The sequence below is a fragment of the Pseudonaja textilis genome, chromosome Z, assembly GCF_049901715.1.
Source record: "Pseudonaja textilis isolate UNSWEBS1 chromosome Z, rPseTex1.2, whole genome shotgun sequence".
Taxonomy (NCBI): Eukaryota; Metazoa; Chordata; class Lepidosauria; order Squamata; family Elapidae; genus Pseudonaja; species Pseudonaja textilis.
Genome location: NC_142008.1, coordinates 80,307,627 through 80,335,483, shown reverse-complemented (window position 1 = coordinate 80,335,483; position 27,857 = coordinate 80,307,627). Strand labels below are relative to the sequence as shown.

Genomic DNA, 27,857 nt, shown 5'->3' with positions numbered 1-27,857 from the left:
ATTAGCCGAATTTCAAATTGTTAAATAGCCTAAAAGTTTTCGTTTTCAATGAGGATTTCTCAAGTATATGCTTTAAAGCAGGGATCTTCAAACTTGACAGCTTTAAGACTTGTGGACTTCAACTCCCAGAATTCCTTCCCCAGTCACGTTAACTCAGGAATTCTGGGAGTTGAAGTCCACAAGTCTTAAAGCTGTCAAGTTTGAAGACCTTTGCTTTAAAGAGACATAAAAAAGAGGGAAAGAGAAAGAAATGTTGCCAGTGCGTAAGTAATTATAGGTGAAAACTATTTATAGATTTGTCTCTCCAAAAAGGACACAGAAAAAAGGCATCAAAGTAACCTCTACGGAAGCTCGTTTGCAAGGGAAGCATGCGCATTTATTCAAAAATGTGTCGGAGGTTCATTCGGACCAAGTAGGTTTTCCTTGTTATTTTACACGCCGCTGTGTCACTGGTTTGTTTTCTATTTTTCCTGCTCGCTTTCAACTCCATCCGGTCCTCTTGATTGGTTCTGCGGGCGACGAAGTTTTCTCAAGTCTTTCCTCTTTTGGGGGGCGGGGGGTGTTACTTCCATTGGCTGCCTCTACTCCGTCTCTGGCTCCTCCTTTCAGCTATCCACCTTCCGACGCCATGTATCGCTCGGTACCACCTTTCCACCGTTTTTGTTCTGTGGCTTTTGCTGTCGAGTCCCAGTTGCGAAGCGTCCGTCTGCAGAGGTGTTTCTACAATCAACCCCAGCAACGAGGAATGGTGAGCGTCTAATTCCATTTATCGGGGAGGGAAGAGGGACGGAATAAATGCTTTAAGGTGACCTTGAATATCTCTGGCTGTACCGGTTGCTCGTGTTAGGGTGGGGGAACGGGGAAGACGGCGGGGGTAGAAGGTGACTTGGACTCCTCTTGATGAGGTTAATACTGCATAAAAAGATGAGGAAATGACGCCATCAAGCTGAACGCCTCCAAAGTACACATGGTGGAAAGCAGTCACTGAAGTGGTTTCAAAAATACAAATGTGTGCTAGTTGGTACTAATCAAGAAAATTCAGAAGGAATAACAGCATCGTTGAACCATATACAAATAAGAATATCCCGGTTGCATGTTACTCTGTTAGGAACGAGAACTGAACGTTAAGGCACTCGATGCAAAATCAAAATCATGGCCTTGTAAAGTTCATGCCATTGTTATCAATATACTAATGCTAAAAAAAATCCTTGTGACGTATGCTATTGCCTGTCTAATCAAATAAAATGTATATGATATCTTTCAGAATCAAACTGCAGACCTTTCAAAGAGGTATGACTTATTTATATGTGCATTTATATGGCCTCCCATCCCAAACTAATGGCTGGGTGGTGGAGGTATTTTTTTAATACACTTTACATCTGTTTGGAGATTCTGTCAGAAGTTTTCCAGGAAATTCTTGATTTGTTTTCTTGAAAGCTTTATCTTCCAAAGAGTGAGAGACATGCTATTAACCAATAGGGGACTCTTTGAATAAAGTGGAAGTCACAGAACAACAAGGACATTATGTTTGTGTAAAGCTGACATTTTAAGGGAAATTAAATCTTTAAGAACTCTTTGTGTTAGTTTTGCCAAGATAAAAGAAGTGAAGAGGTTGAAATCAGGCTAGTCTACTACCTATGGATAAGACAAAAATGCTGTTTAAAAATGATAACTCTACTGCATTGCATAGATGAGACGATTTAATTTATGTACAGTATAATAAGAACTTCGATATATAGAAATTATTGAAATTCTATCAAAATTATCTTGAGTAATTTGCAATAAATTTAGCTATCAGAAATCTGCATCCTTATTTATTTAAAATATTTATGTAGCTACTGCTCATTGGTGTATTGGCTCTGCCAATTCTAGTTTTTGCTGAGAGAAACTTTGACCCTTGGAGAGTTGGTGAAATACCAATTAATTTGCAAGAAAGTAGTTCTTGTTCTGCAAATATTAAACTTGGAAGGGTTTTAGAACAGGTCAAAAATATATTGGTTTCTAAGATAACATTGTGTAGATATATTTTGACAAAACTTTTTACAGATTACCCCACATCATACTGATTAACAAACTAGCGTGATGGATATATAACTGACTCAAAAACCATTCAGTGTTTATTAATGGTTTTCAACAAATTGAGGAGAAATATCAACTAGGAAGCTGCAGTATTCATGGTTGTAACATTTTCATTATTTAGGTGAAGAGTTCATCATATTTGTAAATGATTTAAAATTGGGTGTAATAGACCTTTGAAAAATATATAACATTAAAAAGATCTTGACATATTTGTAAAATAGATTGTAAATAAAATAAAATTTAAAGCGATTCATGCAAAATTATTCAATTACTAAATTGAAATTTTGCACTGGAAAACCAGGTGCAATGCAAACTGTTTATTATTATTATTATTGTTGATTGTTGTTAAAACTCTATATTATTTAGGACTTGGATACTTTTCAGACTCTGTCTCTTATTATTTTTGCCTAATCAGTAAGATACAGTACGGTTGGACACACCACATCACAGCTATAAAGTATTGTCAGTTTTTGCAATCTGGAAGACCTTTTTTTGGTAGTTGCTATTCTGTGGAAAAAAATATCTCCCTGAAGTTCTAATAGCCTTAATCCCGTTGGGATTTCATAAAGCTGTGGAATCAACACTTTTAGCAAGCCCTTTATTTTTTCTCTGATAGTCTATTCTGATGGTTTAACCCTTGTTAGTATCCTTAACATATGATTATGTAATATCTGTTTTATTATTGGTATTTTAATGATTGTTTTAAGTTTTGTATGTATGTGAGCTATCTAAAGTTACTTCAGTGATTGAAATGGCATTCAGGTGAGGAGGGAGGGGATACTTGCCATTATACTGTACTTGTATAAAAGATCTTGAAATATAAATTGATTTATATAGTAGCTTATGGACAAATGCAGCTTTTTGGTAACTCAGTAAATATATTTTACTTTTCCAAATCATGGACAGCAGTTCTACATTTTCTTTGTCATTGCTTTCCCTCATGTAATGCTCCTAAACCTGGGCCTTCCTACAAAAAAGATGAACATGATAGCACCCTTTCAATACTTGGAAAGATGCCTCACAGAAAAAGACTTGCTCTTTATTGTTCCAGAGTACAGATCTGAAATATACATTTAAGTTCTACAGAGTCAGATTCTAACAGAAGTGGAATCATTAACTGGGGGTGGGCTAGGAGTTCCCTTTCACTTCCTGTGTTCCAGAAAAGGTTTTATTAAATATTCAGGAAAGTTTGCCATTTTTCTGAAAACTTGCATAAATTTTTTTGCTTCCAATTCTGTGATTTCAAGTCCGTCCTTTTTCTGATGCTTTCATTGATCAGCTTTTTCTAGCTCTCCTGTAATTGTAAGGTATGTCCCTGACAGGTATCCTATTTTCTTGAAATAGATATGTAAAGTATATATTATGTATATAGCACTGTCATGCATAACAGTTGTTTCTCCATTCAGTATTAATTCAGAAAAATATACATCTACATACCATAAAATGAAAGGCTGGAAACCTTGTAAAATGTAAACTCTTTATTAGAACATATAATAATAGAATTGGAAGGGACCTTGTTTCAGGCAGCAGAATGTTCTCCACAGCATCTCCAGACCCTGTCACGTCTGTCACGTGCTCAGTGTGAACCTGCTTTCATCTGTGAAGTGCACAGGGCGCCAGTGGCGAATTTGCCAATCTTGGTGTTCTCTGGCAAATGCCAAATGTCTTTCACGGTGTTGGGCTGTAAGCCCAACGGACGTCAGGCCCTCATACCACCCTCACGGAGTCTGTTTCTGGACATTTGAGCAGCCACATGGATATCTGTGGGCTGCTGGAGGTCATTTTTCAGGGCTCTGGCATTGTTCCTCCTGTCCCTCCTTGCACAAAGGCGGAGGTAGTGGCCCTGATGCTGGGTTGTTGCCCTCCTACGGCCTCCTCCACTTCTCCTGATGTACTGGCCTGTCACCTGGTAGCACCTCCATGCTCTGGACACTACGTTGACAGACACAGCAAACCTTCTTGCCACAGCTCACATTGATGTGCCATCCTGGACAAGCTGCACTACCTGAGCCACTTGTGTGGGTTGTAGACTCCATCTCATGCTACCACTAGAGTGAAAGTACCACCAGCATTCAAAAGTAACCAAACCATCAGCCAGAAAGCATAGGAACTGAGAAGTGGTCTGTGGTCACCACCTGCAGAACCACTCCTTTATTGGGGATGTCTTGCTAACTGCCTATGCTTTCCACCTGTTGTCTATTCCATGTGCACAACAGCATATGAAATTGATTGTCAATCAGTGTTGCTACCTAAGTGGACAGTTTTATTTCACAGAAGTGTGATTGACTTGGAGTTACATTGTGTTGTTTAAGTGTTCCCTTTATTTTTTTGAGCAGTGTATTTGTGCTCATCTAAATAGTGCTCTTACATAGGTTCTCTTGTGGGAAGTTGGGTTGTTATTTCAGTAGAGGAGCAGTTAGTGTGAGTAGTTTTACAATAAATGTCTATTTCTAATTTGCCATCATTGTCTCTGCTGAGGGAATATATAGGAAGGGTAACTTGTTGTTTTCTTCTTCCCTTGTTAATTTTTATTCCGTCAAAGATGTTAATCTTTTGTGTGTATTCTCTAGTTGGTCCTCTAGTTAAAAATTGGTTTGGTGTTCTTCCATGAAGCAATAAGAAGTATAGTAATTAGAATCTGATAATTTCTAATTACAGTCATAGATTCTTGTCAAATTATGAAGGCAAAGGAATCTGCCCCTTTTTCATGCAGAATTGGATGTGGCATAATCATCCCAAACAAACATGCACTTTAACTATGATCTGTTCTCCATCCTTGCTAACATGCTAGTCACATAGGAGGATATAGTTTTTAATGCTGTTTTTAATAGCAATTTTACCTTTAAAAGTAGTGTCTTAAAAGTAGATAATATTTATTTTGGCTAAATTACTTTCTATATTCTATCACTTTTATTCCTAAAACTAATCTGTGTGTTATAACTGAGCAAAATACAATCATGCTTGATTTTGTAATATACTTGTGTATTGCAATATACTACCTGACACATAAATAATATTCTTGATTTATATGTGTTTAATTAATTACATCATTATGTAATTCTAAAACAATATAATAGCAAAACAATGTAATTTATAATTAGTTGTTTTTCAAAACAATTAAAAAACCAACTGTGTTTATTCTTAATCGTCTGCCCCACTTTAGTCATATGTTGCAATCACATGGTGGCCAGTTGATTATTTAAAAGTAAATGTATAACTGATTGTGAAAAAATGCTTAAACTCTGACCTGTGATTTGGAAATAAGTCATTAAGAAAGTGTATGCATTTGGAAAGTTTTATACACTGTTTTGTAATCTTGAATTATTTTAAATTGCTCTTACCAGGATTCTGGAATTTTCTTTAGGGTTAACTTCAGATGCAATTACAGTGGCACCTCGGTACTCCTCTTTAATTAGTTCCAGGAAGCATGATGAATACTAAAAAATGATGAGTGCCAACAAATCATGTGACTTACCACATGACCCTTTGTTTCAGGTAAAACTTCTGTATGTCGCTTTTCCTAGGTCAGCGACTTTCCAGCATGGTCGACTTCTTGTCCATTCTCCACAGCCATCCCACTTTTCCTATCACAGCATGTTGACTAACAAACAAATGATGAGTACGAGGACAACACTTCCTCATCAAAATATATCGAGTACCAAATTCAACGAGTTTTGAAGCAGTCGAGTACCGAGGTACCACAATTGTCCTCTACTTACAACCATTTATTTAGGGACGTTCAAAATTACAACTGCACTGAAAATAATAACGTATAACTAACCAACCCTTTCACTTATAATCCTGACAGCATTCCCATAAGTTAGATGACCAAAATTTGGGTACTTGGCAATAGGCATGTATTTTTGACTATTGCAACATTCTAGGGTCACCATTTATGACCTTCCCACCCAGCTGTCAATAAGCGGGAAGCCAGATTTGATTAATGACTGCAGGATTTATTTAACAACTGCAGAGATTCACTTAACCATGCTAAAAGCCATAAAATCAGGCATGACTCACTTAACAACAGTCTTGCTTGTCAGCTGAAATTCTGTCGGCCTGGCCAATATTAAGTAGCAGTATCATACAATTAGTTGTCTTGTAGCTGCCAATCTAATGATTGTCCAATAATCCTGAATTATCCATGACTTTGAAAACATATATTTTTGTTTTATCTTCTATATACCTGCAGGATCTATTTTTTTTTTCAAGAATCTCTACTTATCTAACTCAGTCAAGAATGGCATGCTACTGATCCTGTCAGCCAAAGAATGTAAGCTAGCGGAGACCAGAAGGCAAACTTCTTTTGCAGGGGTCCCCACTATATGGAATATCGTCCCTTCAGAGATTAGAATGGCCCTCTTTTAGCCTTTTGTAAGGTGTTAAAATTTTCGCTATATTCCCATGCATAGGGTCCTCATTGAATGTCCCAAGGGTCCCATTTTCTGATTGTGTTTCTAACAGGCAAAATTTCTTACTCTTGTGTGTCCTGAATTGGAAGTTTTTAAAATTTCTACTAATTTTACTGTTTTTATTTCTTTTTTTAAAATTGATTGTAATATATTTAATGAACTTTAAGCCATTCAAAGCCATTGACTGAGATGGGCAGCCATAGAAACTGAATGAATGAATGATTGAATGAATGAATGGATGAATGAATGAATGAATTTTGATTTCTGACAATTCTCAATGTCAAGAGTGGTCTGAAATTTGTTTTTGAATTTGTCTTTTTATTTTAGATGGAATGGTTAAAACATAGCATGCAGAGTAAAAAAACTACAATGTGTTGCAGCTCTTCTTTCATCTGGAAACACTGTACACTCTATAGCAGGGGTCGCCAACCTTTTGGACCTCAGGGACCACCAAACTCATAATTTTAGATCCCAGGGACCAGTTCTGTGGGTGTGGCCTAATTTGTGGGTGTGGCTTGGTTGTCATGTGACTGGCTGGTCATGGCTTGTATGTAAATATTATAAATATTAATGTAAATATTGAATTTTTTATAAAAAAAGAGCAACTTTTACCCAAAATCAGGCAAAGCAGGCAGGCAGATTGAGTTGCTCACAGAATCACAGATTCACTCAGAAATCTATCTTTCTGCCATCGGCTACCTGAGCCGGTCACATAAAATATGCTTGCATGCAAGCTCATAAAATTAACTCACAACCATGCATGTAAATATTGAATTTTTTATTTTCAAAAAGAGCAACTTTTATCCAAAATCAGGCAAAGCAGGCAGGCAGATTGAGTTGCTGACAGAATCACAGATTTATTCAAAGATCTATCTATCTGCCATTGGCTAGCTCAGTCTGTCACATAAAATTTCCTTACAAGCAAACTTATAAAATTTGCTAGCAAGCAAACTCACAATATTAACTCATAACACACCATGTATGTAAATATTGAATTTTTTATAAAAAGAGCAACTTTTATCCAAAATCAGGCAAAGCAGGCAGATTCTGTTGCTCACAGAATCATTCACATCGGCTACCTCAGTCTCTCAAATTTGCTTGCTGTGAGTCTGCACTGAATTTGTTTGCAAGCAAACCTTCAGTCCTAAGTGGGGTTCGGCTGTACTTAAAAGCAGAGCCGAAGATCTGAAGACTAGCTAGAAAGCAAGAAATCCAACCATTTCCTGCTTCCTAGCTAATCTAAATCTCCCAGCACAGCAGAACAGCTGATACTTGGAAAGAGGAAAAATAGCAATTTAGCAGGCAAGTTTACCGGGTAAGGAGTGAGTGGGCGGGGAGGGTTCCTGCGGGCCATGTGGGCGGCGTAGTCTTGCGTTTCCCTGTAGCCTGGATTAATTGCTTTGAGGGGTGCTCTGGGGGGTGAGATTCCTCTGCGGCCCACCAAAATTTTCTCACGGCCCACCAGTGGGCCATGGCCCACTGGTTGGCAACCACTGCTCTATAGAGCAGAAGTCCCCAATCTTTGGGCCATGGACCCTGACTGGGCTGCAGGCTAATCGTCACTGGGCTATTTGTGTGGCCAGCTGGTGTGTACCCCTTTGCTCAAGAGTCTTGGGACAATCACAGCCCCTCATGCAAGACTATGGGGGGTGCTCGTGGCCTTACTTATGCGAACCTCCTTGCAGGCACTCGCAGCTCCACTTGAGCAAGCATTGCCACGAACATCACAGGTGCTCGTTTGGGAGCATGCCTGCTTACGTGTGCTTGCCCCGTCCATAAAATCATCCCCTCTTTCCTCCCTCTCCCGCTGCTCTGGGCCGCCAACCCAGAAAGGATTAGGAACTCTGCTACAGAGCATAGCTCAGGGGATTCTTGCTATTGATTAATCAATTGCATGTGATCAAATCAATGCTGATTCTTAGCAATTACATAGATATATTTTCTTCAGAATAATCTGCCTCCAATCTGTCTCCTTTATATCTAACAGTAAATAAGCCTATCTGCCTTGATGTTAGTTGTCTTCTTCTCTTCATTATAGACTTTTTCAGACAGTTAGGTATTCACATAATGTATACATAATTTGAGATAATTTGGTAATAATTTGGGATAATTGGAGCTGGTGACTCAAATGAAAGCTTTGAATTGATTTGTTTGATAATTAATGAAGGGAAATATTTGTAGCTCAGGGTTAAAATGCTGGGTCCTTGATGTTCTCTCAGCTTGGTTGTTTTCATGGAGACATTTCATTACCCAAAGTAAGTAGCATCATCAGCATTGATGATGTTACCTAGTTTGGGTAATGGGAAGTCTGAAAAAAAAAAAAAAACAAGCAAGCAAGCAAGCAAGCTCAGAAAGCCCCAAGGACATCCCCTCTTTGATAATCTTTTTTCTTCTTCTTGGCTATCCTTTGTATTTTCAGTAATCTTCTCCCATGTCAAAAGTATTCTCTTTCTATCGTTACTCCTTCAAAGCCCAACTTTCAAAGCCAATTTTTGTTTCCAGAGAGTATTGCCTATATGAGTCCACTTGTTGCAGGTATAGCATCTCTAATACCTTAATTGTTACTCTGACAAATGCTTGTCTGTATTGTATTTTTTTACTGTTAGTTCCTTTGATTTTAATAGTTGACCTTAAAAAGGCAGGACTGTCCATTATTTCAGTATCTATTGTCAAAATCTGGTTACTGTATATATATTGTCATATTTTTGCTTTTTAATTTTAGTCCCATTTTTTTCACTGTGTGCAGTAAATAAATAAAACTTTAGCCCAGGCCAAGAAATCTTTGAAAATGCCTTGGACTCCCTCTCTCAATTTTCATGACAATAAGAAATAAGTTGAGGGAACATTTTGTTTCTTCATTTGTTCTAATAAAAGTAGCTTTTAGGTATGCATAGTAGCTGTTTCTTAGTCTGATCTACCTGATACTAGACTTGTTAACTTTTAATATCAGAGCTTATAGTTTATTTGTATATTCAGTTTTAGTAACATCATCAGTGTAGCATACATACTATATATAGTCTAAAATATGTCTGTTTATCTATAATCAGCATAGCACAGGTTATTGATATAGTTCTGTCGGGTTTGCCATCTTCAGCTGCTTGGCTTCACTGGCATTGCCATAAACCAAAAGGTTGAAGGGAAGGAATTTGGGGGAGCTTGGGCTGGAGAGAGAAGACATATGAAACAGGGAGATATACAAGCTTATTATTATTACCTTTATTGTCAGAGTACAACATGTGTACAATGAGATTGGCTGAGCCTCCCTTCATGCACCCCCACACACAACTCAAAGTGAGGACAAGAGTCCCTAACCCAGACCCAATCTTATTACCCTTATGTGACCTTGTTGCACAATGTACTGGCCCCGCAAATCTGTTATACTATGTTGACATCAAGTTATTTTCCATTCAGAAGTCTGACAGCCCATGGGTAGAAACTGTTCTTCAGCCCGTTGGTGAGGCTGGCTATGCTTCTATATCTCCTACCTGATGGTAAGAGAGTGAAGAAGTGCTGACCAGGGTGTGAGTCGTCCCTGAGAATTTTCCTTAATCTTCTAAGGCAGCAATCCCTAGCGTTGTCATCTAATGGTATCAGGGAACAGCCCACGATGTTTTGTGCTATGCTCATCACCCTCTGTAGTGTCTTTCTATCCATGGCTGTCAAGCCAGCATACCACACTGTAATGCAATATGTGAGGACGCTTTCTATTGTGGACTGGTAAAAGGAGGTCATCAGTCATTGTTCCATTTTATTTTTTTGCAAGACTCTAAGGAAATGGAGTCTCTGTTGGGCCTTTCTGGCCATCTGGGTTTGTGTTGATTTTCCAGGTAAGATCTTCGCTGAGGTAGACTCCCAGGAATTTAAACTCTCTCCACACAGCCCCCCTCGATGTAAAGGGGGGTGGGGTCCTCTACCTTCTTCCAGAAGTCTAACATCACCTCCTTTGTCTTGCTGATGTTTAGGTGCAGGTTGTTTTCTAGGTACCATGAGGATTATTTTTGACCCTCCCCCCTGTACATTGTTTCATCTCCACCTGTAATGAGACCCAATATGGTAGTATCATCTGTGAACTTAATGATCACAGTGGATGAGTCAGACGATACACAATCATGTGTGTACAGTGAGTACAGGTAGGGACTGAGCACACATCCCTATGGGGAGCCAGTGCTAAGCTTCAGGGAGGTGAATGTGACAGACCCAGCCCTCACTGTTTGTGGTCAGTCCCTCAGAAAATCTTTGATCCAGTCGCAGATGGAAGAGGGAAAATCCTAGTCAGTCAGCTTTTCCATAAGGATGCTCAGCAGGATAGTATTGAAGGCCGAGCTATATTAAGCTAACAGGAACCAGAAGTGTTAAGTCAGAATAAACCAGCTGCCAAAGACAACTGGCCTGTGAACAGAATGCGAAACTACTTTGAGAAGCACCCAGCATCAAAACAATTCCCAAAGCATCAAACTGCGGGAGTACTCAGACTTAGTTTTACTTTCGCTTCAACAAGTTAACCTTTTACTTCAACTGAATGGAGTTGAGGGTCTTTCTTTCCTAAGGATCTAAATTGGGATAGGACTGACTAGTTCTTTTAAAGATCTATTTTTACATGATACGGTCAATACCATATTGTGGAAAGTGGTTGGCTTCTTTCATTTGGATGTGCTTGATGCCAACCTTATTTTTCATTCTGTTTCTCCTTATTGATTCACAGTTTTTGAATTTTTTAAATTGGGACACACATTTTTATACATACCAGTTTTAAAAACAACAGTATTTAGTTGTATCTTTAGTGTTCTTTTTTTTAATTTACAGGCTTCTTCATTCATTGGATTTGCTTTTTTTCTTTTTAGGCTAGCCAGTCTTCATTTAGAATTGAATATGACACTTTTGGTGAACTCAGTGTTCCAAATGACAAGTATTATGGTGCACAGACTGTGAGATCTACAATGAATTTTAAGATTGGTGGTGCAACTGAACGGATGCCAGTAAGTTATTCAAACCTGAATTTATTCTTTGAATGTAAACTTAGATCTAATATAGATATATATTCAGAGTTAAGGGTTTAAAAAGTAGATTTTCAGATTATGTCTGCTTCTCATAAACAAGCAAGTAAGTGAGAAAGAAGGCCAGTGTGCTGTTGCCATTTCTATTGCCATTCTTAATCCTTAAATATTAATTAGTTAATACAATACAGACCAATGCTAGCTTGTAAGATGTATTTTTTATCTTTGTATTTTAAAATGCTGCACAATTGATATTATTCCTAAGAGCTGAAAAGTAGTTAATAATCAATTTCCAAAAGTGATTAGAAAAGAGAATATGCAAACTTAGTGTTCTTTTAAAGACATCAACAGTGATTTCAGCAAGATCATTATGCTCTTGTTTCCACTGTCTAGAACAGCAGTTGCCAACCAGTGGGCTGCAGCCCACTGGTAGGCCGTGAGAAAATTTTGGTGGGCCACAGAGAAATCTCACCCCCCAGAGCACCCCCACAAAGCAATTAATCCAGGCTGCACAGAAACAAAAGCCTGCACTGCCCACATGGCCCGTGGGAACCCTCCCCGCCTACTCATTCCTTACTCAGTAAACTTGCCTGCTAAATTGCTATTTTTTCTTTTTCCGACCATCATCTGTTCTGCTGTGCCGGGAGATTTAGATTAGCTAGGAAGCAGGAAATGGTTGGATTTCTTGATTTCTAGCTAGTCTTTAGATCTTCGGCTCAGCACAGCTGAACCTCCCTTAGGACTGAAGGTTTGCTTGCAAGTAAATTCAGTGCAGACTCATGGCAAACAAATTTGAGAGACTGAGCTAGCCGATGGCAGATAGATCACTGAATGATTCTGTGAGCAACTCAATCTGCCTGCTTTGCCTGATTTGGGGTAAAAGTTGCTCTTTTTTATTAAAAAAAATCAATATTTATATAAATATTTATAATATTTACGTACAAGCCATGCCCAGCCAGTCACATGACCACCAAGCCACACCCACAACTTAGGCCATGCCCACAGAACTGGTTACTGGTCCCTGGGATCTAAAATTATGAGTTTGGTGATCCCTGAGGTACAAAAGGTTGGCGACCCCTGGTCTAGAGCATTTGTGGGGGATCCCAAGCTCTTCTTATACAGAGAGAAATTATGAAGAACTGAGTTACTTGCTAGCTCTTTATTCTCCATGGTTGTTGACTACTCTTCAGTTTGCTCTTTCTGCCAATGAGTCACTAATTATTTTGATTTGTATTCTCATAAAATAGCAATATTCATTGATAATTTAGCTATTAAATAGTGTCATCATATAAACATGTAAATAAAATAAAAAGTACTTTTAGCAAAACAAGAGTGTTGGCTTTATATGAAAGATAGTATCTTTCTATGTTTTGTATGTATTGTTTTATATGTGAAGTTTTATATTTTTCTTAAAACCTTAGGTTCAAGTAATAAGAGCTTTTGGTATCTTAAAACGAGCAGCTGCTGAAGTAAACCAGGATTATGGCCTTGAAGCTAAAATTGCTAATGCCATTATAAATGCGGCAAATGAGGTAAGATATAATATGTATGTATGACATCCTAAAATATTGTATTTAATTTTGATATATAGATGATGTCTTTTTGCATAAAGGAAGGTATTTGAAAAGTAATTTTGATTTAGTCATGTATTAAAGTATCTAATTCCCTTAACCTGTTTAAAAATGCTATGAATATTTCATTATCAACAGGGAAAAAGATAATAAGGGTAAACAAATTAAAGCTGAACAAGTCAGTAATATGTTTTCTTAGCAAATTTTTGTGATGATTTGATTGAGGATTTGCTCTTCTGAAATATTTGATTGCATTTTTAAAAGTTTAATTGGGTCGATAAACTTTGTGTTGGGAGGGCCTTCAAGGTGCTAACCAATCCCAAAGCTGCATGTTCCTCTGTGACTTCCAAATGAGCTTGCAGAGCTAGGTCTTCAACATTTTCTGAAGACTGGGAGAGTGGAGATACATCTTACTTCTGAGGGCAGAGTGTTCCAAATTCTTCATACTGTCTTCATACTTCCTTTAAATTGTAGTTTATTGTGCCTTGTGGATTTCTTTCTTGTAGGCTAAAGGTATGCAGTGTAACTAATACCTGTTCCTTATACAGATAATCCTTAGCTTACAACCATTCATTTAGCAACTGTTCAAAGTTATGGTGGAACTGAAAAGATTAGTTTTGATCAGTCCTCAAAGTTGTGGTCCTCAAACATGATTAATGTTCAACTGTCTGGTTTGTAATTATGATGTTGCTATTTGGAACCTTCCTTGCTGGCTTCCCACAAGCAAAGTCAATAGGTAATAAGCCAGCTGAGAAGGTTACAATTTGTCCCAGTAAGTCAACTCCCACTGCTTTCTCTCCCAAAGAGTCTACTATAGAGTTACAGATCCCAGGGATCTCATATTCTGCAGCATTCCTACCTGCCTGCATTCTGTAGTATGCATGCCCGCTTGCGGCAACCTTTCACAACCTCTGTCCTCTTGAGGTTGCTGCCAACCCACCTGAGGCTGCTGTGAGTCCTCCCATGACTCCCATCAACCCACCCAAGCTTCCTTGTGCCCCACATACACACTTAGTTGCTTTGCTGGGACTCCTCCTCCTCCTTCCTACTTAATGACTCCCATATCCTATGGTTACAATGGCAACTGGGATTGCTGGGACTGCCATTGCTAAGCAATGTGGTCATGTGATGTTGCATTTTATGACCGTATCACTTAGCAATGGTGATTATGGTCCCAATTGTTATTGTAAGTCAAGGGCTATATGTAAATTCTAAATTCCAGGCCTCCTATTATCCTTTATTTTCCCTTTGGATATGTTTGTTTTTATTACATTGAGCTTATTTGTTGATGGTTGGGCCTGTTTCTTGTTGACTTCTATCTGTTTGCTATTTCAAAAATATAAAACATTACCTTTTCCTTTGATGTATATTATATAGGAACACAATAATAAAGTATAAAACCTATATGTTTTATAGGTATCTGAAGGTAAATTAAATGATCACTTTCCTTTGGTGGTGTGGCAGACTGGATCTGGAACTCAGACTAACATGAATGTTAATGAAGTCATCAGCAACAGAGCTATTGAGATACTAGGTGGTAAACTGGGGAGCAAGGACCCAGTACATCCCAATGATCATGTTAATAAAAGCCAGGTCAATATATTCTTCCTTTTATTTTCCCTTTTTCTGCATTAGCAAGTATCTGCAAGTTGATCACAATATTTATTAAATAGATGTTGCTTAGTTGGGCATAAAATATTCAGTGTGTCCCAATATGTGTGTACATGTGTAAGCTTCATTGTATGGCTTGCTGTCTTTCTTCAATCAATTATGTTTATTGTTGCATAAAAACAATTAACTGTGGCATTTCATTGACTGAGAACTGACTTCCTGGTACAAAATATATAAATTTTGTGTTATGTTATATGTTATATTATATTCTCAGTCATCCAAATCATGATTGTCCCAAAGGTGCTTTTTCAAGAGGCAGTTGGATTTTCTTGTTTTTCTTCGAAGACATTTCACTTCTTGGATGAAAAGTGAAAAGTTTTCAAAGAAAAACGAGAAAGTCGAGTTGCCTCTTGAAAAAGCACCTTTGGGAAATATAGATTTTTAGTATCTGTCTGGAATTGTTTCTCAAATGCTGCATGCTGTGTGTAACCCTGGCTGAGTTATTATTAGAGGTTTGAATGACATCGTACATGACAGTACCTGGGAAGGTGGAAGGTTTTCTAATATTTTTCAATATCAAGTTCAACATGTGTTATTAAGGACCCCATTTTAATTGACCTTAGGGGACAGATGATCAATTATATTAAAATCAACAATATAGTTTTGTAGAATAGCTTTAAATATTCATCGTTATCCTGCCACCGTATCTCTCCACTACCCTCAAATGCTTAGTCTTTTTCTGAACCCTACTTCTTAATTCAGCTGATGCTCATGAAAGAAATGTACAGATAATAATTTGCTGCTTTTTGAATGTTAAAAGAGCTCAAACGATACATTTCCCACTGCAATGCATATTGCCGCAGCATTGGAAGTTCATGAAGTGCTGTTACCAGGGCTACAGAAGCTTCAAGATGCCCTTGATGCCAAGTCAAAAGAATTTTCTGAAATTATTAAAATTGGACGTACTCATACTCAGGATGCAGTTCCTCTTACCCTTGGCCAGGTACAAATCATTTTACAGTTTCATACAATGAAAAAATACTAATTTCTTGTGAGGAAATTTATTTCCATACAAATATATTTACTAATTATAAAATAGTGTTTGGAACATTTTAAACATTTGTCACATGAAAAAAATGCTATGAAATTTTTCAATATTTCTTTTTATTTTTGTCAAGGAATTCAGTGCTTATGTGCAACAAGTCAAGTATAGTATCGCAAGAATCAAATCAGCCATGCCAAGAATCTATGAACTGGCAGCTGGAGGCACTGCAGTTGGCACAGGACTGAATACAAGAATTGGTTTTGCTGAGAAGGTTGCATCTAAAATAGCTGCACTTACAAGTAAGAAAAGACATTAAAAGTATCCTTAATGTAACCTTTAACTGGATAGAATAAAAATGGGGGAAATGGAAAATAAGAAAACAAACCTGCTGTTTAATATCTTTTTGTTTTCATTCACTAAATTTTATAAATGGGGATATTGTAGAAGTAGCAAATATTATCAATATTTATAGCAGCTTAATTGCTAAAAATTTGTAATGGTCCATTCTCAAATTCAGGAAGCCAGTGGAGAAAACTCCACCCTCGTGTCTGAAAAGATTATCTTCTGCAGGAAGCAGAAGGTACAAATCATCATCACTATCATTTTAGCCATTGTCTATCCATTGCAGGATGAAGGCCTCTTCTGCATGTTTCTAACCAATATGGTTCTGAGCTTTCTTTTGCCAATTGGGCCTGCAATACTTGCTGATGTCATTGATCCATCTTGTTTTAGGTCTCAAGTGAGATCCATTCGATGACTGCCTTGGTGCACCTGCCATCAGTTCTTCTTGCTATGTGACCAGTCTATTTCCATTTTTATTCTTTTATTCTGTTGATATGTATACTTTCGTTCATTCTCTAATCCATATGAAGGTCTTTTTCTCATGTTTTGTTATGCCAAGCATATCTTTCCACAACTCTTTCCGCCATTCATAGTTTTTGTATCAATTGTAGGTTAGTATCAGAAGGTACAAATAGTCCCCTTTAAACCAAGCAATATTTAACGAACATTGGTAGCTCTACAGGTAGTCCTCGACTTAAAACCACAATTGAGCCCAAAATTTCTGTTGTTAAGTGAGACATTGGTTTAAGTGAATGCTGTCCCTTTTTACAATCTTTCTTACCACAGCTGTTAAGTGAACCACTGCAGTTGTTAAATTGGTAACATGTTTATTAAATGAATCTGGCTTCCTCATTGACTTTGTTAAAAGGTCACAAAAGTTGATTACCTGACCTGACACTGTAACCATTATAAATATGAATACAGTCATCACACATTGATGGCAAATCAAGAATGGACATATGTGTGCTGAGGTACACAATTGGTACATTGCCACAAAAAGAGGCGGCTGACCACTGAGCTCGAGTGGCAGAGCGCAGACTGCAGTTCCTGCAGCAGCAACATAACAAGATGCTCTGGACAGCTGTACCAGATCGAGTGGCTGATGTGACACAAGCAGGGTCCATGTGGGGGGTGGTCATGGTGAGGGGCTGATCAGGAGCACGGCAGGAAAGCCAAGCAGGGTCCACTGCAGTTGGGCAAGCCAGGGAACAGCCAGGAGTGACAGCAGGACCCTTTGCCCAGGGGCACTAGTGGGGAAGCTTGCTTGGATCAGGGCCTACATATGTAATATTGTATAATAGATAATAGTAGCAGTCTGTTTTTTTATGCATGGACATTTATGCTCTCATTACCTCAGTACTGAACTATTGCAGTTCACTGGTATGTGCATCTCTCCTTAAAGACAACCGAGAGGTTTCAGCAGGTTCACCTTGAAGCAGCTCAGATAATCTTGGACACATACAGATTTGTCCAACTAATACTTCAACTCTAGAATATTCCCAAATACTGATGTCAAATAGGTTGGTCTCCAGATCCTTATTCACTTTTTTCTGTTGTTTAGCCCCTGAGATAACAATCACCAGTTCCTTTACCATCCTGGGAAGTATTCTATCCAATCGAGGAGATCTGAAATCATTCAAAACATTTAGATGTTCTCTTAGCAATTCTTTACCAATTTTGATTTGTAACTTTTGACAGGTTGGACCACTTTTTATTTTGCAAAAAATAGATGCAAGGCAAGAGATAATCAATTTGCCTTTCTCCCTATGCCTTCATCATTTGCTATCTTCTCAAACAATATGCCAACTATTTAGTTGACTTTTAGTTCTGCTTGTACCCAGGGGTGGGATTGAAATTTTTAACAACTGGTTCTGTGGGAGTGGCTTAGGTGGTAGGCCTGGCTTGGTGGTCATGTAACTGGGTGGATGTGGCTTGGTGATCATGTTATTGGCTGGGCTTGGCCAACTCAATATCACTCACATCGAGGCACGCATCTCCTCGCCTGGCCTCTCGTGACTGTGGGGATGCTGCAACAGTTGTAAGTGTGAAAAAGGGTCATAGGTCACTTTTTTCAGTGCCATTGTAACTTTGAATGGTCACTCCACCCAAGCAAAGTACCAGCAAAGGAGGGGAGAAAACTCCAGAGACGTTCCAGAGACAGGAAGTCTAGTCCTTCCAAGAATGTAATAAGGGTTAACAGAAGCACTTTCTGTAAGCAACACCAGAATGTTTCCTTCCTGCCTTCCTTACAGGATTAGACCAGGAATTTCTTCTAACAACTGGTTCTCTGAACTGCTTAGAATGTTAACAACCAGTTCTAGCGAATAGGTGCAAACTGGTAGAATCCCACCCCTGCTTGTACCCAAAGAACTCTGTTGTTTTTGGCATTCATAATAAAATCTTGTCATTTCAAATGTGGATTATTTTCCAATATTCTACTTCTGTTATAAAAAAATTTTGTTTACCAGAGAGTTCTTGTTGCATTCAGCCTAGTCTCATGGGCTATCTCTGATTTCTCCTTTTTTTGTACTGATTGTGTTTGAGTCTTAATTATTTCTTAAATTATCTATTAAATCCGCTCTGTCCGTCTCTGGGAGAGATGGACGGTTCAAATATGTGAAAAATAGTAAACAATAATAGTATTATTGCTGCTACATCTTCTGGTATATAATCCTTTCCTTACTGTTTTCTTCTTTGTGTAGAATTTATTATCTTTGTTTTTCAGTAGTTATAGATTATGTTCTTTAGATGTAGTCTAAAGCCCTCCAGATGACTTTAGTAATATTTATTTCAAAGGCATTCTTCCTACTCTTTGTGATGTGAAATCCATAACTTACTAGAAGATTTTCTTTAAGATAATGAACATCATGGTTCAGGAATCCAAGGTTTTCTCGACAATATCCCTTTGACCTATATTTCACTTCTAGACTGCTCCATTCCTCAAACTACCTACTTGAATTCTTTTGCCTGCCTTCCTAGTTTCTTTTAGACGCAACATTTTTTTCATATTATTTGTTCAAGTATAAAACTGAAGAAAGGGATTGTAAATAGTAAATTTGATTAATTGTTTAATCTCTACATCATGTCATGAACCTACACCTGGAGGACAATATATATTCTTTGATCATTATGTCTTGTCTGTAGATCAGGCGTGTCAAACTCGATTTAATTGAGTGCTACATCAGGATTATGTTTAATCTCAGGGGGAGGGAGGGAAGTGAGGTGTGTGGCCAGGTGGCGTGGCCAGTTTGACACCATTAGTCGAGGCTCTGTTTTCTGCTGCAACAGCCTCCTGCAGCCCTCTGCCAGTGAAAATGGAGCTTGGGGAGGCCACACACGGCCCGCGCAGTCTCCGTTTTCAGCTGCAACAGCCTCTTGCAGCCCTTTGCCAGTGAAAATGGAGCTTGGGGAGTCTGCACATGGCCTGCCCGGGCTCTGTTTTTGGCCATGATGGCCTTCTGCAGCCCTATGCCAACAAAAATGGAGCTTCCCAAGGAGGCCGTCATCCCAGGCTCCATTTTGCTGGCAGAGGCACCACCAGCCAGTCATTTATTGTTTTGAGGGTGGCCCCGCGGACCAGATCTAAGAACCTTATGGGCTGGATCCAGTCTGTGGGCCTTGAGTTTGACACCCCTGCTGTAGATCATTGACCATTTCTATGAGCAGCAAGTCACTCAGCATCATAACATGTTTTTCTTCTGTATGATTATTGTTTTATTTCCTTGCCACAGAGTCAGTGTAATCTTCTTTCCTTTCTTTTCTTGGAATTCTGGCTAAAAATCTATCTCTAGAAGTCTGTGAATCTTCTTCCAGATAGCATGCCTACTGTAAATAGGTCCACTGATACCCTATCTTCTGGTTCTCTTCATTCTACCAGTCAGACTTCCTCCAGTTTTCTATGCAAACTCTCTATTTAAAAAAATATCCTTCTGCCTAGCTCAGAAGGCATTCTTCATCTTTCCTATTGTAAGTCTCAATATGTCAGAGCTGATCCTCCATTCCCTCTACTTTCTCCTCCAGCAACATAATGAATTTGCGGTTGGTTCATGTGTAATTGGAGTCCCCACCAGCCAGGAAAATACACATGGTGCATACCTGGCCTCTCTGGCCATGACTCTGAATCTCGTAAGAATTGGGCAGTTTCAAACCATTTCTTCCTTTGTACACATCTAACAAGCCCTTTCATAACCAGTAGATCTCTCATTTGAGGTTTAAGAAATTGAGCCAACTAACTTTTGTTACGAAGAGTACTCTCAAAATTCTGCTCTTCAATATTATTTTTCTTGTGGCCATCATATCAGGACACTCTGAACATGCTTTGTTCTGATTTTCAGGGAGGGCCAATTAATCTAATAAATAAATATGGCCTTGGATGTATTATAGTAATTCTGTCATTTGGCCCTATTTTATTCCTCCGAAGAACAAAAAACAAACAAACCACCCAAACATATTCTAGATACTTGAGAGTATCATTTAGACATCTGCCTTTGTGTTGATTCATATATGCATTATATGCCACATCTGTTTATTTACTTTATCTAGATCCCTGTGGGACAGAGATGCAGTGTCCATCTTGATCTGCTTGGGGAAGGAATAATTGCTTACTCCTTCAGCAGCTGTCAGATTAGAAAGGAATCCCAGTGAACACAATTAAAGAAATGGCTCTATCAGCCACATTTTGCAAAAAAGGATATTTTGGAATAGATGGGTGGGGGGAGTCACTGAGTTTGGTGTTTATCTTCCCTGAGTATTGTGAGATTTAAAATATTGCATATTTCATACTCACTATTTCAAAAGACAACTCTGATGTACAAACAAAGAAAGTTTATTAAAAATGTGTTTGAAAAGGCAGGCCTTCACGTCTCTTCCCAAAGTGGATTGAGATCATGATGAGCGCCCTCGAGGTTTCAAACAATACTTTTACAGTTTCAATCAATATAGACCACACCTGAGATCCAGTTCCCTTTGTCTATGTGCTTGACAAACACATCTTTTCCAAACAAATAACACATGTTTGTGACAACATGATTTCCTTTTGTCTGGTTACTACAGGATTTATCTTATCTTTGTTTTATATAGTCTGTTCAGAGCAAGGCCAAACTTCCTGGCACATTCCGGTCAAGCTGACACACATTTGTTCTTCCTTTACAGTTAGTGGCTTTGCTACTGAATCTTGCAATAAGAGTCATTAGCATTTTACCATACAATTCAATTTCTTTTATACAAGACTAACTTCCTACCCATTCTCACAGTATTAAAATACTAATTCCTTCACATCTGTAGAAACTTGCTGAGAACCAGTTGGTTTAATTATGATGCATTGTTCTTTCAAGACCTAAGATGAAAATCAGAAATTCTACATTTATCCATGAATTCCTGCTCTATCTAAACAAAGGAGATTGTTTAGGTCTGCTAAGGGCCAGTAGCATCCTGGCTTCCTGTCAAGTTTTAGGTTTTTTTTTATTTAAGGAATCTTCAAAATCCTCCAGTTCATTGTCAGTAGACAGTTTCTCAATAATAGTGGCAACCTTATCTCTTCTAGAAGAAATGGAAATTATTTTCCTAATCTCCATAGGTGGAGTTTCTTCAAGCTGTCTTCATTCATTTTGTTAAAATGAGAACTCGTGGAAAAATATATGAATTCTATTTCTAAATGCTAGCGCTCCTACTAGAGACACCTAGTAAATGCTATGCAATCTATTTGCAATCTATGTCTGGCAATCTATTTTCCCAAGTTTATTTTTTCCATGAGATATTAGTCTGGAAACCCCTAAAAATGGTGATTGTCAAATTTTATTTATTTTCTCAGACCAAAATAAAATAGGCTACATGTATCAATCATATAATATTTGAACTGTGCATAAGAATAGATAGAATGCTAACAATATCTTACTTCATTATTTTCCTTAGGTTTGCCCTTTATTACAGCTTCAAACAAATTTGAAGCCCTTGCAGCTCATGATGCCTTGGTTGAACTGAGTGGTGCAATGAATACTGTGGCTTGTAGCCTAATGAAGATAGCTAATGATATTCGTTTTCTTGGCTCTGGTCCACGATGTGGTTTAGGAGAACTTACCTTGCCTGAAAATGAACCTGGAAGCAGTATTATGCCAGGTAACCTTGCAAAAGATTTGATTGTTAACTTTGGGTTGATAGATATTGAAAGACTGATGGTATAATGTATTTATTAATTACAACCTGGCATAGTCTTTTATAAATGTCAGTCATATCTTTTCAGTACATAGTAAACATGAATAGATTGAAGAGGAATAAAATGTATTGCTACATTGATCACAAATATATTAATACATTTAAAAATAGTGCATTATTTATAACAATTTTCTCTCTACTCAGTAAACTCTTATTCGTGTTTATTTTTTAGTTAATTTTGTGCTAATTGATTAAGAATAAGGAATAATATTAATTAGATTTAATAATTCCAAAAGATATGTTTAAATTTATAGAACTGTAACAGTAGACATGAATTATTATAAAATTACATCAATTTATTCAAAGAAAACATAATAACTGCCATGGATGAAATGGACCTTTTGTGAAGATTTGGATACCAGATGGCATGTCTTCAAATTATTATTACCTTAGTTCTATTATTTGACTCATTATTCGGTTGTCAAAAGTTCCATTTGAGAATGAACAGCAAAATAAAAATTGCAATGTTTAATAACAAATTAATTTCACAAATCTTTTGTTTGTCCTCTCATAGGAAAAGTGAATCCTACTCAGTGTGAGGCCATAACTATGGTAGCAGCACAGGTGATGGGAAATCATACTGCTGTTACAGTAGGCGGCAGCAATGGTCATTTTGAATTGAATGTCTTTAAGCCTATGATTGTAAGTTTGCTAAAATTATAATATAACTGAATGTCATAATTTCACTATGTTATAGAGACTTAAGAATTGTAATATGTAATTCTAGATAGATTTATTGATGGAAGTCACCTTTTGTACATATGTTCAATTCAATTTTTGGTCCTAAATTTGATTTCATGTGTTACACTACAAACATAGAAGTAGTCTTTGACTTGTGGTCACAATTGAGCTCAAAATTTCTGTTATTAAGTGCGATACTTGTTAATTAATTTTGCCCCATTTTACAACTTTTCTTGCTACAATTAAGCGAATCATTGAGCAAACAGAAAATATACAATTATTTGTTCTGGTCTCTAGTGTATGACTGTAATAAACTGAATTGAAGTGAATCATTGCAGTTGTTAAGTTAGTAATATGGTTGTTAAATGAATCTAGCTTCCCCCATTTTTTTAGAGGGTCTCAAAAGGTGACCTATTACTGCAGACACTGCATCTTTCATAAATATGAGTCAGTCAGAATTTTGATCATATGACCAAGGGGATGCTGCAATGGTAGTTAAAAACAGACATAATACTTTATTTTCCAGTGCTGTTGTAACTTCGAATGATTACTAAATGATCTATTGTAAATCAAAAACTAGCTGAATGCAGACAAACAAGTTCACCACAATATTACTGAATGCAAGAAAAGGCCCCAATGTTTTTGATGCCGTCCAGGATGTTTACCAAGTAGAGGAGAAGAATATTAGCTTCTCTTTACTGTTGTGCTGTTTAAGGAATGTTGGCTCCTTATTCCTTTAGCAATAAGAAATCTATAATCTTTAGTTAAGGCAGGGGATACCTCATTGCCTTTCTTCTTAGCAATCCATGTTCAATTTGATGGCTTTCTGTTACTGGCTTATATTTGTTCAATGCCTTATAGGAACCATCTTGGACAAACCTTTCTTGAAAACATCCAGCAATAAAGCATCCACAACACCAGGAAGCAAGCTGTTCCATTGTTTAATAGTTTTTAATGTCCGGAAATTTTTCCTTACTTCTTGATTGGATTTTCCTCTAATGAGCTTTCAGACATTGTTCTTGTCTTACCCTCAGGTGCTTTGGAGAATAAATTGAGATCCTCTTCCCTGTGACAATTCTTCTATTGGAAAACTGCCATTATGTCTCTTCTTAATCTTCTTTTGTGAACTAAACATATCTAATACTTTAGCCATTCTTCATAGGATTTAGTCTCCAGACCAAAGATCATCTGTATTTCTCTTCTCTATACTCTTTCTAGGGCCTCAGGATCTTTTTTGTATTATGGTGACCAGAATTGGATGTATATTCCAAATGTGTCATCGCCAATACAGCACATAGCAATTGTGTCTTTTCCTTGATCTTGACACTTATGCCTCTGCTGATGCAGACTGGTGCTTTAACTTTTTATTATTTTTATTTTTATCCTGTATCTGTGCATCTTTTTTTTCTAATTAAGTATAGGATCTTGCTTTGTCTTTCCATTGAACTGCTTCTCATTGGATAGGGCCCAATGTTCACGTATACCAAGATACTTCTGAATTTTGAATCTGCTCCCTGAAATATGTGTTATCTGCAAATTTGATGAGGGCTCCTTCAATTCTCTTATCTAGATTTATAAAGATGTTGAAGAGCACTGGGGCCAAGACACAACCTTGAGGAACCCACTGCATACAACCCCATGTGAATGTAATTCTACTGAGGACCAGCAACTGAGTGTAGTTGGTTTTATCAAGAAGTAGAGAAGGTGTTGTCTACAATATCAAATGCCTTCTTTGGGGCCTGTTATTTATCATATAAATATTTATCTTTGATGTTCTGTTGTAATTATGATAAAGCTCTTGTTAATCAATGTCCAAGTGAACAATTTTTTGTTAAATTATTAATTATTTTTAATTTATTTAGATTAGAAATGTGCTACATTCTGCACGACTCTTAGGAGATGCCTGTGTCTCTTTCACTGATAATTGTATAATTGGAATAGAAGCCAATACAGAGAGGATAAATAAGTTAATGAATGAGTCATTGATGTTGGTGACTGCCCTTAATCCCCACATTGGTAAGTATCTAATCAATATTTTAAATATATATGCTAAAAATTTAGACATTTAAAAATAGATATATTTTCACAGACATGGAATAATACATAAAGTTTGTTTTTATAAATTGTTGGAGAGTTACAAGTAGAAAATAGAAGGATATCATGCAAAGATTGCCATTATGGGATCTTTATATTTTCATTTGCACACAGAGAAACAGATTTTGTTAGATGATAGGATGTGTGAATCCATATAGTATCTTTTCTCACTGAGAAAAAGGAAGGCCTGATATTATTTATTACATTGTTTTCAGATAACTGTTCTTCTAGAGCAGGGATGTCAAACTAGTGGCCAATGGGCCGGATGTGTCACGTGCAGGCCATACCCACCCCAGCTCCACAAAGGGAAAAACATCATGAAATGAGTTTGACACCCATGTCCTAGAGTATTGATAAGCAATGTAAATCAGTGTAATCAAAAATAAAATTATATACTTTTTCTTTTTGTTAGGTTATGATAAAGCAGCCAAGATTGCCAATACTGCACACAAAGAAGGGATGACATTAAAAGCAACTGCTATAAAACTTGGATTTCTTACAGCAGAACAATTTGATCAATGGGTAAAGCCAGAAAATATGCTGGGTCCTAAGTGATGCTACTGTATGTGATAAAACACAACAAAAAATAAATTATATAAATCAAAGGTTTTGTTGTCCAACACTTATTCATAGTTGTTGTTAGGGATACACCCCTAGCAAGATCTGCAGGGCAGTCAGGCAGGCAGGCAGAATATGTGAGATATCGTTTTTTGTAGCTTACACTCAGTAAACAGAGGCACAGTGTTAATTAAATAGTTTTTATTCCAGCAAGAGTTAAAGCATAGTCAAAACAGTCCATATATCATTCACTTAGTTCAGTCCGTCCAGGGATTATTCAATTGCAAATTCCAGTGTCGAAAAAGAGAGGTCAGTACACTTACAAATTATCAGTCCGGTGATATATCTTCTCGCAGTAGAGAGATATGAAAAGAACTCAGAAACTCCTCTCTTCTTATCAGCAACTCTTCAGTAGGGAAAAAACAAGCAGCTAACAAACCATGAAACATCCAACCCAGTAATTGTCAGTAATTGCCAGCAAAGCGTCAGGGAATCGTCAGCAATCAATCAGGTCCTCTTGCTGCCTCTTATGGTGGTTTCACACCACACCCAAAATTACATGCATTGCATTTAAAGTGACACACACTTAAACTAACAATCATAGCTTATATATATTATTTTACCCAAACTAGTTAGGTGACCTATGTTATACCTAACAGTTGTGCTTGCATTCATTAAACTAACAACACAAAAAATGAATACGTTACTGTAAAAACAGAAGTACCAGATGAAACAATTCAGGAAAGGTCTGCTTAATTTTCTACAATGTCAGATAGATTGGAATCAAGACACACACCAAAAACAATTATTTTCAAATCACATTGTTCCATTCTGATAAGACAGTGTGTATATTAAGGAATGAATAGTTCTCATCTAAAATAAATGTTTTATGCTTGTTTATGGTTGTGGTTAGATTTTATTATATTTTGTAGATATTTTAGTTTTTCTTTCCAGATAAAACAGTGATAAAATGTTCAATAAATTAAAGAATTATTCTCTTAAGCAAAAGCAATCCATTTGTTTTGATATGATTTTTATTAGTTACTGTGATTATTAGTTAATATAAATTAATTCAGATGTAAATTAATATGAAGTAGCTATTTTCTTTAAAATATTTGTGTGTTAATATGACTTGCAGCTTTTATTTATTTTTATTGATTTAAGAACATGTATATGGCCACCCAATTTATTCAGTGACTCCAGGCAGTTTACAAATATAAAAGCCCAATACAAAAACATTAAAAAAGAAATAACGCCCCCATCTCCCTGGTGACAATAATTTAATAAAGCATATGATGGGGTCCATCCCGTTCTGGGGTTCTCAGGACCATTTGCAAAACTATATTTCAGCAGCTTGTGAAAGAATGCCAAAGTGGGGAGCAGTTTTATTTATTTCCAAGATGATAATGTTCATCAAAGAGGGAACCACGATGAAGAAGGTGCTTCTACTTGGTCCTGCTAAATGGATCTTGTTAGGAGAGCATTCCCTGCTCACCTGCTATGGTGGATAAGTAGATTATAATCAGTTTACACAATTCCATTCAGTTCTGTACAAGACAATGCAAACTTAAAATAAATATCAAATGAATACATAAACATCTAAATAACCCAATACTTACCAGACAGCAGTTTCCATTCCCTAATTAGCAAAAACATCCTTGTAATTTAAACCCTCTGTTCCTTCAGGCCCCAAAGGCTGACCAATAGCTTCTCTTGCCCATGACTTCCATCTGCTCTTTAGCAGATGCCATGAATCTAAGATCCCCATAATATATTGTGCAACCTGGGAGAAGGCGGAGCCACGTCGCTGCAATACAGCTGCAATCTCGGGGCTCCTTGGTCGGTCCCAACGGACCTAAACCGTCCTATAGGGATGGTGATAGTAAGGGGTGCATTCTGTTGATCCCAGGGACATCGCAAAGTCCCTGGTTGATCCAGGAGAAGTCCTTTTACCATCGGCGGAGAGGCAGCCATTAAGCTGCTGAAGCTGGGACAGCTCCGGAAGGAAGAGACTGAAAGAGAAAGTGTATCAGTTGGTGAGGATTTTTTTTTTAATTAATATTTGGGACTTAAGGACACCCTAAGAAGGAGAAGAATTCTGTAAGATTTTCGACAAAACTGACTTAGCGGCAATTTTTTAAAGAGAAATGTCAAAGTGAGGCTTGGCTTTTTACTTTTACTTTTTTTTTTGCTGAACTTCTATTGCGATTTAGCAATTATTAACTGGACTGGTTTTTTCTCTTATATCTACCTATTCTTT

General features: G+C 37.3%; 1 protein-coding gene across 5 annotated transcripts; it reads left to right on the top strand.

The window, feature by feature from the left end:
- The first annotated feature begins 165 nt into the window (after positions 1 to 165).
- On the top strand, positions 166 to 25,644 carry FH (fumarate hydratase). 5 transcript variants are annotated; one of them, XM_087916024.1, is made up of 12 exons: positions 615 to 748; positions 1,265 to 1,290; positions 5,575 to 5,774; positions 11,333 to 11,467; positions 12,907 to 13,017; positions 14,473 to 14,649; positions 15,488 to 15,670; positions 15,846 to 16,011; positions 21,965 to 22,168; positions 22,779 to 22,906; positions 24,808 to 24,961; positions 25,452 to 25,644. In XM_087916024.1, the coding sequence occupies exons 4-12, from the start codon at positions 11,429 to 11,431 to the stop codon at positions 25,592 to 25,594; spliced, it is 1,305 nt and encodes a 434-aa protein (XP_087772150.1). In that variant the 5' UTR covers positions 615 to 748; positions 1,265 to 1,290; positions 5,575 to 5,774; positions 11,333 to 11,428; the 3' UTR covers positions 25,595 to 25,644. The 5 variants fall into 5 exon arrangements, with proteins under 5 accessions (XP_026577489.1, XP_026577490.1, XP_087772149.1 ...); XM_026721705.2 differs by lacking the exon at positions 1,265 to 1,290 and having other exon boundaries at positions 401 to 748; XM_087916023.1 differs by lacking the exon at positions 1,265 to 1,290 and having other exon boundaries at positions 461 to 748; positions 5,604 to 5,774.
- The last annotated feature ends 2,213 nt before the right edge of the window (positions 25,645 to 27,857 follow it).

What these genes read in the sequence shown, in the direction of transcription:
- FH (XM_026721704.2), top strand. Translation starts at nt 629, where the DNA reads ATGTATCGCTCGGTACCACCTTTCCACCGTTTTTGTTCTGTGGCTTTT. An exon ending in TTATAAATGCGGCAAATGAG is followed by an intron (nt 13,018 to 14,472) that starts GTAAGATATAAT and finishes TATGTTTTATAG; the next exon opens with GTATCTGAAGGTAAATTAAA. An exon ending in TGGAAGCAGTATTATGCCAG is followed by an intron (nt 22,169 to 22,778) that starts GTAACCTTGCAA and finishes GTCCTCTCATAG; the next exon opens with GAAAAGTGAATCCTACTCAG.